Source organism: Hermetia illucens, chromosome 1 (assembly GCF_905115235.1).
Source record: "Hermetia illucens chromosome 1, iHerIll2.2.curated.20191125, whole genome shotgun sequence".
NCBI lineage: Eukaryota > Metazoa > Arthropoda > Insecta > Diptera > Stratiomyidae > Hermetia > Hermetia illucens.
The window spans coordinates 167,832,014-167,850,456 of NC_051849.1; the positions used below are offsets into that span (position 1 = coordinate 167,832,014).

An 18,443-nucleotide genomic window follows, 5' to 3' on the forward strand; every position below is an offset into this window, starting at 1 on the left:
CACGTGACACTTTGCGCCGTCGATAGTCTTTGTAAAATCAATGAATAGCAGATAAAGCGAAGATTTAAACCCCTTGCCCATTACTAAAATGATCCGCGGGATGTTCATGCGGACAATAGGGAAACCAGCCTGCTCTTTGTAGCTCAACCTTTTAAGACGTTCCCTGATGCCTTATTTTAGGTATTAACATGATAGGCGGTCACTTGTCGATAACCCACTGTCCGCCGATTTTTATATGAATCTATTTATCCACCTAGTATATTTATTTGCACCACATTTGCAATCATTGCATTATCAAGCCTTTTATGTTTTCTTCGGCGTCAGAAGTCAGGAATATGTGCAAAACATCCCGGTATCAGCCTGCTTCAAATATCACATGTCTTGTGATTTGTACTTTAAAGAACGTAATTTTCGCGGGTTGATGGTATTGCGGGTCTTGAAGCAAAATCGATAACCGAATACCTGTAGAGCAAGGTAAGTCCCAATAAGCGCCGTCCATAAATAAAAATCTACAGCTCTGCTACTAAGCCGTAGTGAAAGCTCCAAGGAACTGCAAATGAACGAAGGTAAAAGGCTAGTTTTCCACGCAACAAAACGGAAACAACAATCAAACTGGTACTCCGGGTTGTAGGTTTCCGAGCGATGAACTTACAACAGCATGAAGCCCAAGACTAGATTGATACTAGATATGACCACAAAAAATAGTACCAGCAATCTAGGAAATGAAATGGATTGACTGCAAAATTGGAGAGAGAGGGGGGGGGAATTAAAACCAAGCAATATAAAGTTCAAGCCCATAAATTAACGAAGCTAACGTGTTGCGAAGCTGAAGAGAATTGATACGACAGTCAAGCCTACAGAGAGCAGTGATCCTGTAAACGCAAAAGTCAGACGAGATTGGGAACGTTATATTTTGAAGGGATGTTTAACCATCCACGTGAAGTTGATAGATGTATAAATATGTCATCAAGAGCAGGAAAAAAACAAAGCTCCGCGCATTTATGATATTTTAACACCATCTCCAATCTAGTTCCCAAAACCTGCGATGAATAACGAATGCCGCACGAGTGGTCAAAGACTTACCATATCTGGCCAACCAATAAAGAAGAGCATAAACTATAGTGTGAGAATTACAAAAGTACAGAGTGCGGCGCGGAAACTTGAAAAGATCATAAAACAATAATTATTGGAAATGTCATTTTAATATTTCTATTTTTACATAGAGGTACATTTAAAGTTTTGTTTTATTACTTTTTAAAAATAATATCTTGAATGTGATCCCCGTTTTGGTCAATACATTGAGACTAGTAATAGCCGCACGAGTAATGATCTTCAGGATACCCAAGGTCTTTGGACGATTAATATAGACCAAGAATTGGAAACATCCCCATAAAAAAACTGACCATTCAAGATCACCCCTCAAAAAAATAAGACGGAAAATGTTCGCGCAACAGAGCCATTGATGTGCATGCCATGCGAGCTGCGGCACCATCTTGCTGGAACCACATATCCCCTACATTCACTTCTTCATGGTGAGGAAATATTCTTCAATCATCTGGATACAACGGTCAGAAGTAACTTTAATTTCCTTGTCGTTTTCTTCAAAAAAGATTAGTGGGCATACCGACAAGGATTCAGCTGGTAGCAGGGAGGATTCCGTTCATCATTGATCAATAGCAACCGTCCAAATATTCGGAGAGCTTACACAAGCATACAAAAGTGTAGACGGTAAAATTCTTTACAAAATTATGCTTGCTTTCAAAACCCCACGGATATTTGTGTGAGTTAACAGAATGACGTCAGTTAGAATCAACAACGACGAACGCGTTCAAGACTGATTAAAGCAGTGTCCAAAGCCAACTAAATAGTGGCCTACATGAACATCAGTAACATCCTGTCAAGAACACTCAAAATTAGGAAAATTAATTTCCTCTCACAAATAAGCCGCTCTACACCTTGCAACGAAGAGACCGAACGAAATTTTCTCAGATTCACTTCACCAGAATATTACGTTCAATGTACGATTATATCTCGATGCCTGCTTCAAAATAACTTTACCATTCTGTAATATTTCAGAGAACAGGAAATCCACATAGAAAACATTTCTTTGCTCTGTCATTAACTTTTTCATTAATAGTGCGATTTACACCAGATTTTTCGACATCGCTGCTAGTACCATGTTTCTTCCCTTCTCTTCGCTTTTTCAGTGCTATCCGTGGACGTATCAAAGCCCGAAGAAAAAACGACGGCACTCGTCCATTGAATTTACCCACATCTTCCAGAAAAGGCAGCATGAAGAACATCATCCATAACAAGAAGGAATGTTATCGGTGACAGGATGCAACCCTGGCCGGCTCCGCTTTGCACCTCAAAATGCTCCGAGGTTCTGCCTCGGTGCAGCACGTGGCATTTTGCGCCATCATATGTCGCTCTAATAATAGCTATTAGTTTTTTCGCAATGCCCTCTCCTGCGTAGGTCACTCCAGATAGACTCCCTGTTCACGCTATCGAAAGCTTTCTCGAAATCGATGAAGAGCAAGTGCAGCAAAGATCCAAACTCCACGCACTGATCCGCAGGGTGTTGACGTGGTTAATGCAGTAGGATTTCGAGTGAAAACCATCCTGCTCTCTACCGATCAAGTTTTCTAGATGTTCTTTGATACGTTACGGTATTATTTTAGCTAACGGATCACCTTCTTTGAGATCTTTGCGGTCATCCCCCCTTTTTCCATTCTCCGTGAAAAGTCTCGCATTCCAAGGGAAAGGTCTCGCATTCCCAAGATTTCTGTACGAATGGAAGCACCAGTTCTGAAGTAACTGCAGGTGCAGCGTTAAATTACTCTGCGGAGAGACCGTCAAGCTCAGCGGCTTTGCGCCATTTGAGTTTATCGATGGCCGAAATGATTTCTCTTCTGCTTGGAGGAACAGTCCGAATCCGCATGTTATGATGACTAGCCATCTAATGCACAAGAGAAGAAACTTCAAAGGATGTGATATGGTAAAGAACCGTCTGAAGTGTTCTTTCCTCCTCTTCAGCGGTTCACCATAGTGGATGAGAAGTCGATCTTTCTACATTCCTGAAATCATTGTGATCTGCGGCATCTTCCGCTTCCCTGACTAGTGCAATAGCAAATTCTCTCTTGTCACGGCATACACTGCGCTGAACTTCTCGGGATTTCGCTCGGTATCAGAGTTCGAGCGCGTCACGGTCGTCATCACACACAGCAGTCAGAAGAGCCCGTTTTCGATAGTCGAATGTCATTGCCGTGGGATAAGTCCCTATCCGAGGCGTTGTCGACGTTTCAGTGACAGTAGAGTTTTAAGACTTACAGATTGCTAGCCCAAAAATTTCTACCCCTTTTCGTTGTCTCTTACGACAAGCAGCGAATACTTAATTCCGACGACGAATACTTAATTCCGACTTAGACGAAAGTATAATTCCGGATTTGCACTATTGTCAAACCTCAACAAGCCGTCGCAAATCCAAACGTATCGATAAAGTATTTGTCTTGGTTTGTGTTGATTTGCAGGCACCTGCAGCCAATCTGATTTTTAGCACAAATCAAAGAGAATTTGCTTGGTTGCTCAAAGTAATAGTAACGCACCTGCAAATGTGTGAATGGCGATGTTTAGTCCCCAAAATCAATCAAATGTTTGTGGAGATTTGGTGTCTGTGGCAAGTTGCAAACATATGGAGTCGGCATAAGAACAACGCTGCTACCGACACATAATAAAAGCACCCCGCTCTTTTGGCCATATCCTCGCGGGATCGCGGCGAAGGGAGAGGGCTCTCTCTACCCGCAGCGGATTGAAATCTACGTCGCATTTTCCGAAATGGATCCAGTTCCCTAAGCCCCATTTCTATCGAAACTCCTGTGGCGACCACTATAATTCAGTTTACTTCTGACCTCAAAGTCCTCTACAAGATCGCGGAATCTCACAATTACGTATTACTCAATCGATATCTTTCCTCCAGGCAACTTCTGCTTCGTGTGGTAATTTAGTTCTGCGTATCTAGCTCGCTAAGGCCTGAGTCGACGATATGTTGTTCGATATGTTTCACACCCTCTTCGTATTTGTAAATCATTATAATCAGGGCAAATAGCACCAATTGCCGCTTTCGGTCACCATTTCCCCGAGGAAGCAGACAGCCGCTTCTGCTCTTGTGAGGAAGTCATAAGCAATGTCAGGTTTACCCAGTTTAGACAAAATCCCCTTAATCTTAACCAATTGCCCAAATTAAAAGGATTCCTGACATCTAATGTCACATCACTGTTCAGCACTTACCGAGTACCATCACCTCCCGATCTGGATGCACGAACTTTTCTTCAATTCCAACTTGAATATCCAATTTGTTCCAAACTAATAATAAAATCTTTTAAGAAATCCCAGGTGTACCTCCGTCAATCGTTGCTTTCCACAGTTCACAATGTCTACAAAAACCGAAGGACACAATAGCATGATAAAGATACTAATGATGTACCAAACCACAAAGCGATCTCATGGTAATACCAAAGCGAGCGTTGCTCTCCTTTTGAAACAAGCTTTTTGAAAAAAATCTTTAGCCAATAGACTCCACCTGAATGATCCGTTGGCTTCTATCCTACACACCGGGTGTAAATACAAAATGCTTCAAATAGGTTGCTTTGTTCACTAAGTGTAATAGAGGATTCTCCTATCTTCTCAAACCCGAGAATTTTGACCTTCATTACGGAACGAAGGATGTTGATCGCAAAATCTCGAAAAGATCGAAGTCGCAATCTACAATATAGGCTAAATTGGGAAAGTACAATGTAAAGAGCAGCTTCTCAACAAGACTAACCACTTTAGAGCTGCACATACAGTGAATGACAAACTTATAGAATTAAGGACGGCCACCAATTTAATTTGCGTCTGAGGTCGCTCTTGTCGATTGTAATTCACGTAACAATTCTATACTTGATAAGCGCAAATTTTCATCCCGTACTTGCAAGACTGAAAATACGTTACTTTCGGTCGCGTTGCTCCCAGGGCAGAGGTGAGGCAGCGTCTGATGAGTTGCCTCTGCCCTGGACGAAACCGTCAGTAAGTTTTTCGTTCTTTTTTTGAAAACTTGGATTTAACTCAAAAAAGAGGAGTCTGTGGACTACAAAAGAGGAGGTAAGTTGCTTCCCAAGTGGTCCGGTCCTTTACCAAGTGGGTGCGGACTCAGGACTCCCAGCTTACTCAACTGAAAATCATGTTCCCCTAATAGCCTTCAAGTAGAAAAACATATTGATAGAAAAGGGGTAACTCTGTACTGATGAAGGGGGTAAGTCGCTCTCAAAATATATATTTACATTTAAAACTTGTAGTTTGGAAGAAGCTACTCCTTGTCTATCAATTTTAGACTAGACTACAAGTAGCAGACAAAAATCTAATCTCTTAGAAAAACACATCATCTAACTAGTTTAAGTAAACTCCCCGCGTAACTGAGGAAACGAACAATAAGTTTGAAGGAGGAGATAAGCGCTTGAGAATTTTTATGAGTATCCATACAATGGCCTTCGTAGATAATTGAGTGTAGCAGTAAGGTGGAAACCGCGGAAGTGACATACTTCATCCGCTGCTGGGCGAAACGTGTAAGAATCCAATCTCACAAAATCAGCAAATGAAGATATTAAGGAAAATCACTCCGCACTATTGTGGAAATCATGCTTCATATTAACATGCACTGGAGACTCATTAATAGGAGACAACATCCCGTGATTGTTTCTTCAAAAGGAGTTGAATTCGTTTACGGAAACCTACTAACAGCATGAAAATTATGGAGGAGTATTCGTAGAGACAAAAGACTTCACCATTAGATCATAAATGGAATAAAATCAGATAAACTTTGCCCCCTTTTTCCTAGGAAAGCTTACCATATTCCTTCCGTAGCTACCAAATTTCCTTGAAAATTTCTATAAAAAAACATTGATGGTTACCTACCCAACACAAAAAAAAATTAATTTGTTATCTTAAATTCAATTTGTTCCGTTCTTGCTGGATGAAATTTCATGCGAAAAATTGGCATTGAAAATACAAAGCACCCAACCTCCCCCACCTCCCGTCATACGCAACGTATCCACATTCATTATTCGTTAGCGGTGAAGGTGGTGGTAGCGACGGCCGGGAAATATGAACATAAATGCTTTCATAAGCTTTCAACACGTTTCACAGTGCCTGAGGACGCGTTTTATTATTTCACATTTTCAACACCGAACAAGAGGAAGCTGCCGGAGCTTGTTGTTGGAAGCAGTTCTCTATAACCTCGGTATCTCCCACTTCAATTCACTTGGGCCGCTCCTCTACCGTTCGGCAAATTTTCACTCATTCAATGGTGTAAAATCGAATATTCATGTCACTTACTTCCAAGAAGATGAAGGAAGGGGTGTTCGAATGGGGCATAAGTCTTTCCCCCGATATTTCTGTTTTCTGATTTTCACAACTTGTTCCAAACAAAAATTATTTTCCGACCAACTTTTACAGCGCACACACATGTCTTCCTGTGCATGTACGGAGGTCATAGACTTCGAGATGACAATAGGGTAACTATTACATGTGGCGCTAGAAACAAGAAGGCTTGGAAATATCCTTGAGTGTTACGTACGAGCAGACAATGATTCCTTCCGTACGCTTGCTCCGCTGGAGGTAAATGGAGTTTTCTGGGGACCCTTAGTTCCTTAGTAGCATGTAAATTAACGTGACTTCGTGTCTCTGTTAAGAAGTAATAATTACATTCGGATTGGGAACAGGTTTTTGACATAAATCGGTGTGAAGGATATACGAGTATGGTGCGTAGAGCTTGTGCACGAGGGAAAATATGACTGCATTTGTTTTCAAACTAATGGGAAGTCTTTCGCCTCCCAATGACCCAGTTTGTAATTACTGTGGAGTTCTGACTTCTCATACATTAAATTCACAGTTTTAGGACCAAATAAGAGTGTTTCTGATTGACGGGTAATTCATTAATCCAGCACCTAGAAAACTACTTGGAAGTAATTTGATCACCCCCCAAATAAACTCTTACCAAAAGTTTACTACCAATACCAATATTTTCAACCACCATAACTCCGCCATGTCATTCACATATCACGCTGGTCCCCGGCCCATATAAGTAAAGCAATGTACTGAACACAACAATTATTAATGTTCAGATTCGGGAAATTGATAAATAAAATATAATTGGAATCACTACAATGCTAGATCTACCTGACTTTTCGTAGTGACAAGTCCGCCACAGGCCGGCCAAGAAAACTCATTTAATGACACTGAAAAAGTTAGATCATGCCTATTAATATTCACCACGTTTTGAGAAAATACTATGATATCGATCTGGGTTGACACAGCAGGGCAGGCCACAGCCCTGCCGTGAAATTAACAAGGATTGTTGACACGAAAACTAGGTTAGGACGTAAACAAACCAATACGAGTGAAAGTAGTAGATATCTTCACGGTAAAGACTAGTACCTTCATCGATAAAATGGAGGAAATTGTAAGAGTTCCTCAGAAAAGATGCATTGATATCTGGGCTCTGCAAGAAAGTCGATAATATGCTGCCATGATTTGCAGCAAAAACTAGCTACCACTGTAGTAAAGGAGTTTATAGTTGCATTGTCCACTTCGGCCTCTGTTTTTTCCTATAAAAACGTTCGAATGCATTGTTGGCAGTTGCATTCACGAAATCATTCAAGTTGCCTTGGGGCAAGCCTAGTTTGTCATGAACTGTGGAACTACTGATACCATACATACTCGCTGCGCCGTCACTTATGCGAATTATATTGAACGAAAATTCGCCCTCATTTCAGACTATGGGCAGTATAATTCGTATTTACATCGTGTTTCGCGAAACGACCGTTGAACACCCGTGAACCTGTTCGGTCATGCTGCTTCAAGGGCAAACGTAAACCGTCGCCTCTGACCTGGCACGAAATCGAAAACTGTCTTTGCCTTTCTTTGTCTTTACATTAGTTGTTAATTTTGTGCAACATAAACTCGAGGGGTGACAGGTGAATCCAAATCGAGGCGTCTTAGTGGCTCACAATTAAGGCAATATTAACAATTTGTTCGAAAATGGTGTGATGCTGCCGTCGAACTTATGTGATGCTGCCTACGATTGAATTTGAAAAATTTGACGCCGTATGCCAACGAAATAAGCACTCTCACTATCAGCGACAATAACCTGCCAAGAATTGGCCGATTTAAATATCTCGGACTGATGCATTGTTCGGTCTGTCCACTTCTACGGTTCTGAGTACTAGCCTACTACAAAAGACAATGAACCCAGCCGATAATGGAAACAAAAATTATATATTGGATCACAACCGCGTAACACTCTTTCGTTCCGATAAGGGGGGATGTATCCATAAAGGAGAAATTACAAGAGAGGCGCGTTTGGTGGTATGATCATGTAATCCACAAAAGAAAGGAAGGAAAAAAGAAAAGGAAAGGACTCACTATCAAAGATTGGGCAAAATATGCAAGTCAACAGAAAGCATCTGAAAAACCAATCAAAACAATGATGACAGTGATTTAAGATCTTCTCGATTCCACTCGAAATAAACATATGGAGTCAACCTAGACAAGGCGACCCCACTATTGAACGGGTCAAAGAAGAAGAGCGATTGACACCGGTGACAAAAGAGAGTCATGGACTAACAACTTGAAAATCCCGAATTTTGTTATGCTTCAGGAACGACTACCACACCTTGGAATCGATGCCCTGTTCTGCTGTGTACTGGCAGGCCGTAAGCGCGATTCCAGTGCCCTCTGACATTGGTATCAGACAGAATACTAACTACGGAATTTCAATAGTGCAATGTTACCCACCAATCGAAACCTCCCATTAAGAGAAGAGCCATTCAATGAGCAACTTTTGAACTGTGAAAATAACGATAATAACTTGGCGGCTTTCTGCAGCCTCCGCCGCCTTGTCAATGGTCGCACATTGTTTAAGCACAGCGTTCGCGATAAGATCAGTTGATTATCAGATGAGTGGCAACCTACCTCTCATCTGATCGACAATATCGCAATCAGCATTAAATTAGAGAATTGTCTTCTAGTTAGTGTTTCCTATTCACTCCTTAGTAGAGTATAGCGCATTCACACAGTCAAATTGTGCTTCAGTTTCACTATCATCACACTTAACGCTATACAAGTGATAAGCACCAGCAGCAGAGAGAGTGTCTTCTGGATGTGTGAAATACTAGAAAAAGGCCCGTTGATGTACGCAGAAGTGGGGAGCTTCAACTCTCTGTGGGACTCGGTTGTTGTGCGACAATGGGAAACCTGCCATGAGAATATTGACGAACATGGCTGCCATCAAAAATGGTGAATACACGTCGTTAGGCACGGCGCAAAGGGGGATGAAGACCCATATTGCCACTGCGATACCGTGGAGTCTCAATAGTCCTCTGAGAGCTGTTAACGGTTGGTTTTTCATCTACGTCAACGAGCAGCTTAAGAGGGCATTCCTATGAGACTGTCGATATTCCAACTTTTTTTTTTTTTAATTTTTTCTGGCTATAAATATTTCAATCTTTTTATATGTTATATTGGGGTCTTGAATTATAATACTATCAACGAATTTGATACTTTTTTGTTTTTATTTTTTACGGTCAAAGTTGGCTCCAATAAAAAAAGGTGGTTTGCACTGCAAATGGAGATGTGCTTCCTATCATGGTCATCGCACCCTTAAATTGAGGTCGTCGAATAATTTGTATCGCTAGGTAGCGTTGTTTCTGCCGAAGACAGCACCAAACTTGATGTCCCTGGTCAAAGCACATCTCCATTTGCAGTAATCTTGGACCAAATAAAAAACATTTACTGCCAACTTACTGTCCTTTCAAAATATTTATAGTTAAAAATCAATTTAAGAAGATCGCTGCATAGGAAAGCCTCCTTAAAAGATGGGAGGAACAGTTCACAACGGTTCTCATACGTATCACATCCGGTAAAGTTCCTTCTCTTGCAAACAAAAGGGAAATCGTCTAAGCCATCAGTGCCATCGGAGTAAAATCGTTGCGACTGACCGTGTCCCTCCCGCCTGTTCATCACAGCTCCGGAAAAAGGGAACAATTGTTAAGATTCAAAAGAAGAGAATCCGTCTTGAATGTGACAATGGCGTGCTTCCTGCCATTAAGAAATATTTCGAAAGTTTGATCGACAAGCATCGACACCCTACGGATCATTTTGGAGCAGTACGAAAATATTTGATCTCTGCTTCACCTACTCTTCATAAATTTAGAGACGGTTTTCGATAGCGTAACCGAAACTGTTTTTCGTTCTTTACGCAGAAAGAGTAGAAAAACTAATGGCTGCTATCAGAGCCGCATATGATGGCTCCAAATGTCACGTGCTGCACCGAGGTCTCAGAGGAATTTAAAGTCCAGTGTGAAGTTCTACAGAGATGCATCTTGTCACCGATAGTATTTCGTCTTATTAACGGTGACGTTCTTCATGCAGCCTTGCCCACAGGACGTGAAGAACTTCACTGGACCCAAATATCTCGACTACGCTGATAACATTTGTCTGGCTCTCTCACCGAATCATGGACCTTGGTCAAACGGATCTGGATTAGGAAACAGGCACAAATAGAGCCGGACTGAAGATAGAAACTACCAAAACCAACGTTCTCGATCCGAAGGGTCAACGCACTCTTCATGTCTGCATTAACAGGCAGAACATCGAAGAAGTCAATTAATATCTTGGTAGCGCTGTTTCTGCTGACGGAGGAACCGAGATTGCAAGCTAAATCAACTTTTGCTGTTTCATTCGAAATTTGGAAATGTAGATGCCTCAGCAACAACATCAACGAAATTGTTCCGCGTCAATGTACTCTCTTGAATGGGGCTAGCCCATGGAAAGCGACATCAAAAGTTACACAAAAACTTCAAGCATTCGTTAATACTTCCGCCGTGTTACCAATGTAATATAGCCTGAGAAAATTTAAACGAACTAGTTACCGATACATATATTGATTAGAAGGCAAAAGTGGCAGTGAATAAGCTACACTTTAAGAAACTGGGATGAATGGATTGCTGACTATGCAGAACAGCAAAAGAAGAGTGTAAGGCTCTCGGGAAGTCTTGAGGCACATTTCCAATAACCGGGAACGGTACTATGTTCCATTTATCAGATATTGGCGTCCAGGTATGTATGAAGGTCCGGTCCAATGCATCGTACTTCTTTAGGCTTCACGCAAATTGTTGCACCAACTTGAAGCAGCACTTAGGAGGAACTACGTAACTACAGCGTCCGACTTTAAGCAAGAGTGCCAGCTATACATAAGATAACCTAACCAGGCGCTCATCGTTAGAAAAGTGTACCGTGTACCGATGTAAAATGATTCCACCAGCATACTTCGCTCGTATGGATAAATTTTGCTTGCAGCAAGCTAAAGTACGAACCAATGAAGGAAAAATTGTCAACTGCGCGAATCAAGATTTTGTTCATTGGAAAGGGAAAATCTGACGAATACAGTGCCCTTTTCAAGGGTAGCATAAATTAAATAAATCATTAAATATAGGCAACATTAAAGTTGGATTTAACAAAGGCTAGTTCATAACTGGTTACTAGAGCCTTGAGGTAAATGAGCAAACCAGAAATATGAGGCTACAATGACACGAATCCTGCAGATAAGAACGCCAGGTTACTAACTAACTAACTAGTTAACACTGAAGGCAACCATTAAGCATTCGCAGCTTGCCGCCTTGCATCTTACTCTATGCTATTTATTATTTAAAGAAAACTCATAGACTTCATCGGTTCCAGAATTAAACAAAGAGCTCGATGATTTGTCAATGCAACTCAATCATAATGATATGAAGAAAATCTGATATTTTTGTAGTTTTTTTTACAGTATAACATGCAGTGGACTTCTAGGCAAATCCTGGAGTGGATTGAGGTATATATATATATATATAGGTGGACAGAAACTGTCTTGACAAACAAGCTATGCTTCATACCATGAGAGGGCAACCACAAATGTGCTGCTATAATCCAAAAACTTTGTCGGGGTCTACGACACCTTTAAGTCCAGCTAAAAGCTTTGAAAACAGTTTTCAACCTGGTATTTTGTCATTCGGCACTGTCAATGATGAGAGACACATAATATGTTTTGGTCCACTGATCAGACAGTTATCATAGATAGATAGAAACTTTAGCACATAAGCGGGTGCGGGATGCTACGCAAAATGAGAAGGAGTTGCTTGCCAAAGATCCTTAATGTGCGTTATCCTAGAACTTTATTACAAGTTCATGATAAGATAGTGAGTAGCAACCTGAAAGCCCTTTTTGGTTACCTCAGAAGGCAAACAAAAATAGTCTTATCTTATATTAGCTTAGAACTAGAGAAAAATAAGTTTAATATAAAAACAAATGGTATATGTCACATTGCCTGTAAGAAATGGGGTAAGAATGGGATCAATACAAAAAATAAACCGTGCGTTCCAATACGATACGTTTTCCTTATACTATATATATGTACATAAACCGATACTACCACAAAAAATAATAATACACCGACATTTAACATATACAATGAACTTACTTTTCCTTCACGCAATTATGATCCTTTGGCTTTTGGTACGGATGAATGTTATTATGATTGAAATGGTTTAATTTACTGAAGCTACTATCCAAAATTGAACCGCATCCACCTACGCCGCCAGGACTACCTCCCTTATATGTGGGACGTATGTCGGTCGGACTTGATTTACCCGAACCCGGTGATATCTTTCCCGCCAGAGCGTCCAATGAACTTAACATAATTCGCGATAAAATTTCGGTAGTCATTAAGACGGATTTGTATACTCCCGTTTTTCCACGATGAAATATGATAGATACTTTTGAACGTCTCTGAAATTTGTTAAAGGTCCTTAGTGATATTCTATACATACATTTTATGATTATTTACGAGACTTTCTATTAGTCACAACAATGAATTGCTAGACGAAATACACACGAAATACACAGTGTTTAGAGAGAACTAAAAGCGATTTCCAAAGCTTCTAACCGAACGCGATATCGCACTACTTTTCGCAATTAATTTGTACTAAATTCACACTTTTTTCAGAGAAAAGCGTCTCCAGAGAACCTTATTGAGTCTACTTCATCACCATTAACATCGTCACTGCATTGGAGTATTACTACCTCGCATTAGTTTCATTAGTTTCATTAAACAATTCCATGGAAGCGATGGGTTAGCTAAAAATCTTAACACTTGTATAGCGGAGGAATAGTTAAAAGCCTCCTAATTTCAGCTCTCAACTGTCGATCCGCTTTTTGCATTCATTGCCAACCAGTTTCCTTTGCGAATGTTACTAATGACGATTAGCACTCGACAAGAAGTTATAATACTTAGTAGACGACACCTTGGGACGATGAGATAAATCTAAGAAACACACGAGATGAGCACTTAATTTTGCGTCACTATCACGGTTATCGGTTGCAAGATTGCGACGCACACTTAATGATTAAAAGTTAGAATACGCCTCACTTTTTACAGCGAAATTTTTTTCAAGAGTCTGTAATGTTCGTTATCTGGTTTTGTCGATCATCAAAGTCGTCATCTGAATAATAGAAGTAAAATTAGAAATTTGTTCTGTTCATGAACTGGAATGGTTGTTCAAAATTGAAAGGGGGTGTCACCATTGCTATTATCAGTGTTTTGTGCATGGCTTGAGTAATTTAATAATAAAAATAATAAAAATTGAGATTGCAACGTGAAATTGAGATTGCAACGTGAAATTGCAGCATTTTCCGAAAACCCTAAACCATGGTCTTAAATGTGAGAGTCCACAATAGATAAATATTTGTTAACGTTGCATGGTCCGAGATCAAAAAGCTACAAAATCAATATTTTTCCGGACCGGAAAATTGCACTGATATGTGCCTAGCACATGGCTGCAGACTGTAACCGTACCGGAATATCCCATATGATGCTACTCGCTGCAACTGGAGCACATCAGCACCAAGAATCTAATGCCTGATGCGTTTGTAGGTGGGGCACCTAGACAGGAAATATTCCGTAGATTCCTCATCATAGAATGGACCCATATCTTTCGGTAGAATTTCGATTCGAAACATACACCAACTTAGTGAATTCTGGCCAATCAGGATGCCCACAATATTTCCACAAGTCTTTCCACATTTAGGCAGGATAAGCTTTCCTTGAGCGCAATGCTGACCACATTGCCTCCTAGTGTACCGGTACGGTGTTGAATGAAGTGCTCTAACACACTTCAAGGCCCCGATCCAACATGGATTGTTGCGCCAATGATTATTATTATAAGCTTTCCTGATTTGATTCTGACTGGAAACAAAAGAGTTTGCCTATTTGGAAAGCCTATACCCAGTTTTTGATAGCAGCATTAGCCACTGGTTCCAGTCCAGCCATAGCAAATATTGAACCCTCTTCTCTTAATACTTCCGAGATTTCATTTCCCTTTACATCACGGTGTCCGGATACCCAGAGCAACTTCACCGCATTGAATGTAGATATAAACTGGAAACAATTTCAACTTCATCCTGAAAGACGGCTGTATATTGCCCCACGTAAAGAGGTCCTTCGCGTTTTCATCTGAAAAATAGACCCTTCTTCATAACCATGTTACGTTTTTAAACCATCGGGATAGAAGATCTGGTTCCGGTTCGTCCTAATTTTCTCTTTTTCTCTCGCCAGCTATCGGGCTCATAATGCCAATGATATTCAGACACGTATAGTAGTTCTATAGTCCGAATGCCGTCAAATATCTTAACACTCGCTATTTTCAACAACAAGATCGGAGGACAGTTTCCTTGACATATCAATGACAACGACCAACGGCCATTGTCTTTATCGTAGCGGAAACTTATTTATAAAATCGACATGCTAACCAAACAAGCGCATTAACAGGAGAACATAAGCGTCCCCAGACGCATTATCTTTAAGCAGATAGACCACGTTGTCATCACCAAAAAATGGCCATTCAGTATCCTGGACGTGAGATCATATAGAACCACAAGCTGTCACACCCACCACTGTATGCTAAAACTTCGAAAGATGCCGAATCTCAAAGACCAGTGGAATAAAAAATCAAACCCCTTCGAAAATTAGAGGTCGAAAAACTAAAAAAAAATATTCAATAGTGGAAGATTACAAGGCAAAACTGAGATAGTGATTAGGTTCAATTCTCCAGAATTTCAAAAGGAAGTATGTAGATGACACGTGGTATGACCAAAAACATGCTATCAAGACGATGATGAAAGACGTAGTCGAATGTGAATCTCAACGCCGAAGAAATGTTTGGTTTGGTTATAAATTCGTGGGAGCGTTAGACAATAAAAACGAAGTGCACAGATAACATACATATATAACGAAACACAAGGGCAAAGAAAAGAAATTAAGAAAATCTCCCACGGGCAACTAATAAAATATTAAACCGAAATAAACGAAAACATTTCAGCAAGAAATCAAAGAGAATAGACGACGACGCTGAAAGCAACAACACAAGACAAGCCGACAAAGTAGTAAAGGAGCTCAAACATGAGTATAAATCCACAATCACCCCCGTGTGTGTGTGTATGAGATAGCAGAGAGGAGAAGCCTCTGAACACTCAAATTCTAATGGTCCATTATAATCGATTCCCCGGCTAACAGAATATCCTGGCTTCGCTTATGTATCGCAAGATTTCCTTTAGTGGATACCATGCAACCCGCTGCAGCTGGAGCACATCAGCCCCAAAAATCTGATATTTGACGCGTCGATAGGAGGGACACCTAAATAGAAAATGTTCTTTGGATCCCGCTTCCTCAGTACAGTGAATTATGGCCAGGGCAGTCAGAGTGGCCACGATATGTCGAAAGTCCTCCTGCTTTTCAACAAGATAAACTTTGCAGAACGTTTACTAGGTTCCGAGTGTTTGATAACAGCATTAGCCAATGCTACTGACACACCAACTGCTTGGATAAATTAACCCGCCTTTTGGTAGGGCATCTGATATTTCAATTGCCTCTACACCACTATGGCCAGTTACCCAGAGGAATTCCACGGAATTAAATCTAGAAACAGAGTTCAATCGGTTTCTATCTTCCTGAACGACTCTTGAATTTATCCAACGATTGCTCAACGCCTTTAATGTACTTTGACTATCGCCACACATCGCGATGCGCCTGCCTTTCAACCGCTCGTCAATAACTCAGGTTGCCGTCCTTAGTATATGCGACATACTTTACCCTGGGTTTCTCCAGCTTTCTAGATAACTGCATATATTCTATCAAAAATATATATTGGGATCCGATAATTAGGGATGCATTGCAACAATTGGATCCAGTTCTGCCAATAACTCTTCCAATGCTCTGTGCCCCCAAGTCCACTGTTTCCCTATATATCTCATCATATTAGTCTATGAGCTGCTCTCATTGCAGTGTTCTGAATAAATAAATCCAAGGGCGGCAAATTGGGTAATATATTTAGACGTAAGAGATGGGAGTTTTATTTCAAAGAATTTCTCAGCCCCTACGGAATTCCAGCAAAACTGGTAAGCTTTACAAGAGTGATAATGTCCCATTCAACAGCACAGGCTAGAATCAATAATAACCTGACAGATGCGTATGGGACTAACCTCAAGCTACAGCAAAGAGATGGGCTGCCACCTGTAGGCTTTGATCTGGCACTAGACCAGGGTATACGAATCGTTGCATAGACGGTCCACTTAAACAGCATGGTGTGATCTTTCACATCAGCAAAGGAAAGATCTCTAAACCTCGACAAAACACAAACGAAGTTGATCCACAAATTAACGATGAAAAATAAAATGTAAGCAGAGAAAGATGACGAAAATGACGAAATAAAACGCCGAATGCAGCTCACAAACAGAGCTTTCTATTCATGCTGATTTTAACAGGAAGTTGCATACACAGTGAAGCAAGGAATCGAGTATATTAATCGTTAGTAAGACGTATCCAATCAAAAATATGAATACTAACAAAAACTTTCCCAAAACCAGTGAATACCCTTCGAAAGGACAGTCCTGAAGACAATAATAGGAGCTAAACGAGAAGGCAACAACCGTGAGGTATATCAAATATTTGACGATCCTGAAGTGTCAAAAAAATCAAATTACCGAACTGACTATAGGTTCACCACGTTCTACATATGGACGACACTCGGATACCTAAAAGGGTGTCCGAATCCCGAAAGCGTTGGGCAGATTCTGTTGACGAAGACAGTGCAGTACTGCTCGAATTTCGAAATTGGAGGACACGATCGAGATGGCAGGACGCAAAGGACATCCTGAAGGCCGAGGCCCGAAATGGGCTGTGAAGCCTCGGCGACGACAGTTCTTTACAATGAGGCTAGATTATAACCAGGCATCCGCGATCATTATCCTAATGATTACAACGTTCATCCAGATAATCGCATGCAAACTACGTCACTATGCCGAAGCAAAGGTCCGCCTACATAACCAATAAGCTATGATAGCTCACTATATTTTTCGTATGAATTCAGCGGTGCGTTTGTATCAACAACTAGCAAAACCATATCATCAGCATAAGCTTAAGGGGTATTGGCAGTTTTTGCAGTTCTCAGTTTAGGTAGGCGCGGGTAGCTTACCTTACGCCATGACAAAGGTTTTAGGTAGGCGCACAGTCAAAAGTCCCTTCAACATCTACACATCCACACTAGCGGGTATTGACGTTTCAGAAGTAAAGAACAGACACACAGGACCTTCCACGCTGATGGATATGCTCGTTTTCATATACTGGGTGAGAAGTCAATATGAGTAGAAGTGAATTAGAGTTCGCTCACCACGAGAAGGCGATGTACAGGGTGACTTGCATTTTTTTACAACTTGCCACGACTCGATACGTTAATGGTAGACATGTCTTTTCAAAATTCGATTAGTAATAGTTAATTGCGCCAAAAACGATGAATAGCCATCCCTAATTAGTAGTTTCGAAAAAATGGGTATGATCTTTAGGGCCCTAATTGACTGATTCAACCAATGTTAATGAAATTGCTGCGGACTTTCGCTAACATAAAAGATAAATGCAACACCTTAATTCAAACCCCTTGTAATCACTCACGGGCCCAAAAGGGTGATTGCTCCTGTTCAACTCGCAAGCTACTCAAGAACCGGAAGTTAAGGGCTTGAGATACCAAACAATTTTAAGTACGCAAGTGTTCTGATATGCATGAAGTCAGAATTTAATGACATGCAGAACTTCAATGTCGTTATAGCCATCGTTTTTGGTATGTTATGCACTAACCATCCAGGAAAAGGAGCAGCATGGTTTGGCGTGTATTACCAGGGAAGAGTGCAAGATCGGTGACGTGTTGCAAGGCTATGACACAGCATTCTTCATCGATGGATTAAAGATAGCCTGTGGAGTCGGTGCGGGTGTTTTGTCGGATACACAGTTTATCCGATTCATACGATCTCCCAGGGTTAGCCAGTGT

At 40.8% G+C, this 18,443-nt stretch overlaps 1 protein-coding gene across 9 annotated transcripts in view; it reads right to left on the minus strand.

Moving 5' to 3' along the window:
• The window catches only part of LOC119656080 (CUGBP Elav-like family member 2), a 417,181-nt gene that overhangs the window by 257,385 nt on the left and 141,353 nt on the right, over window positions 1–18,443 (minus strand). For 5 of the 9 annotated variants that reach the window (XR_005249992.1, XM_038062385.1, XM_038062370.1 and 2 more), the window contains exon 2: window positions 12,551–12,858. The exons of the other annotated variants lie outside the window; for them this stretch is intronic. Coding sequence is in view for 4 of the 5 variants with exons in the window: in XM_038062385.1 (XP_037918313.1) it covers window positions 12,551–12,795 (245 nt within the window). In the remaining variant the exon portion in view is untranslated. The remainder of the gene's footprint in view (window positions 1–12,550; window positions 12,859–18,443) is intronic. 9 annotated transcript variants of the gene reach the window in all.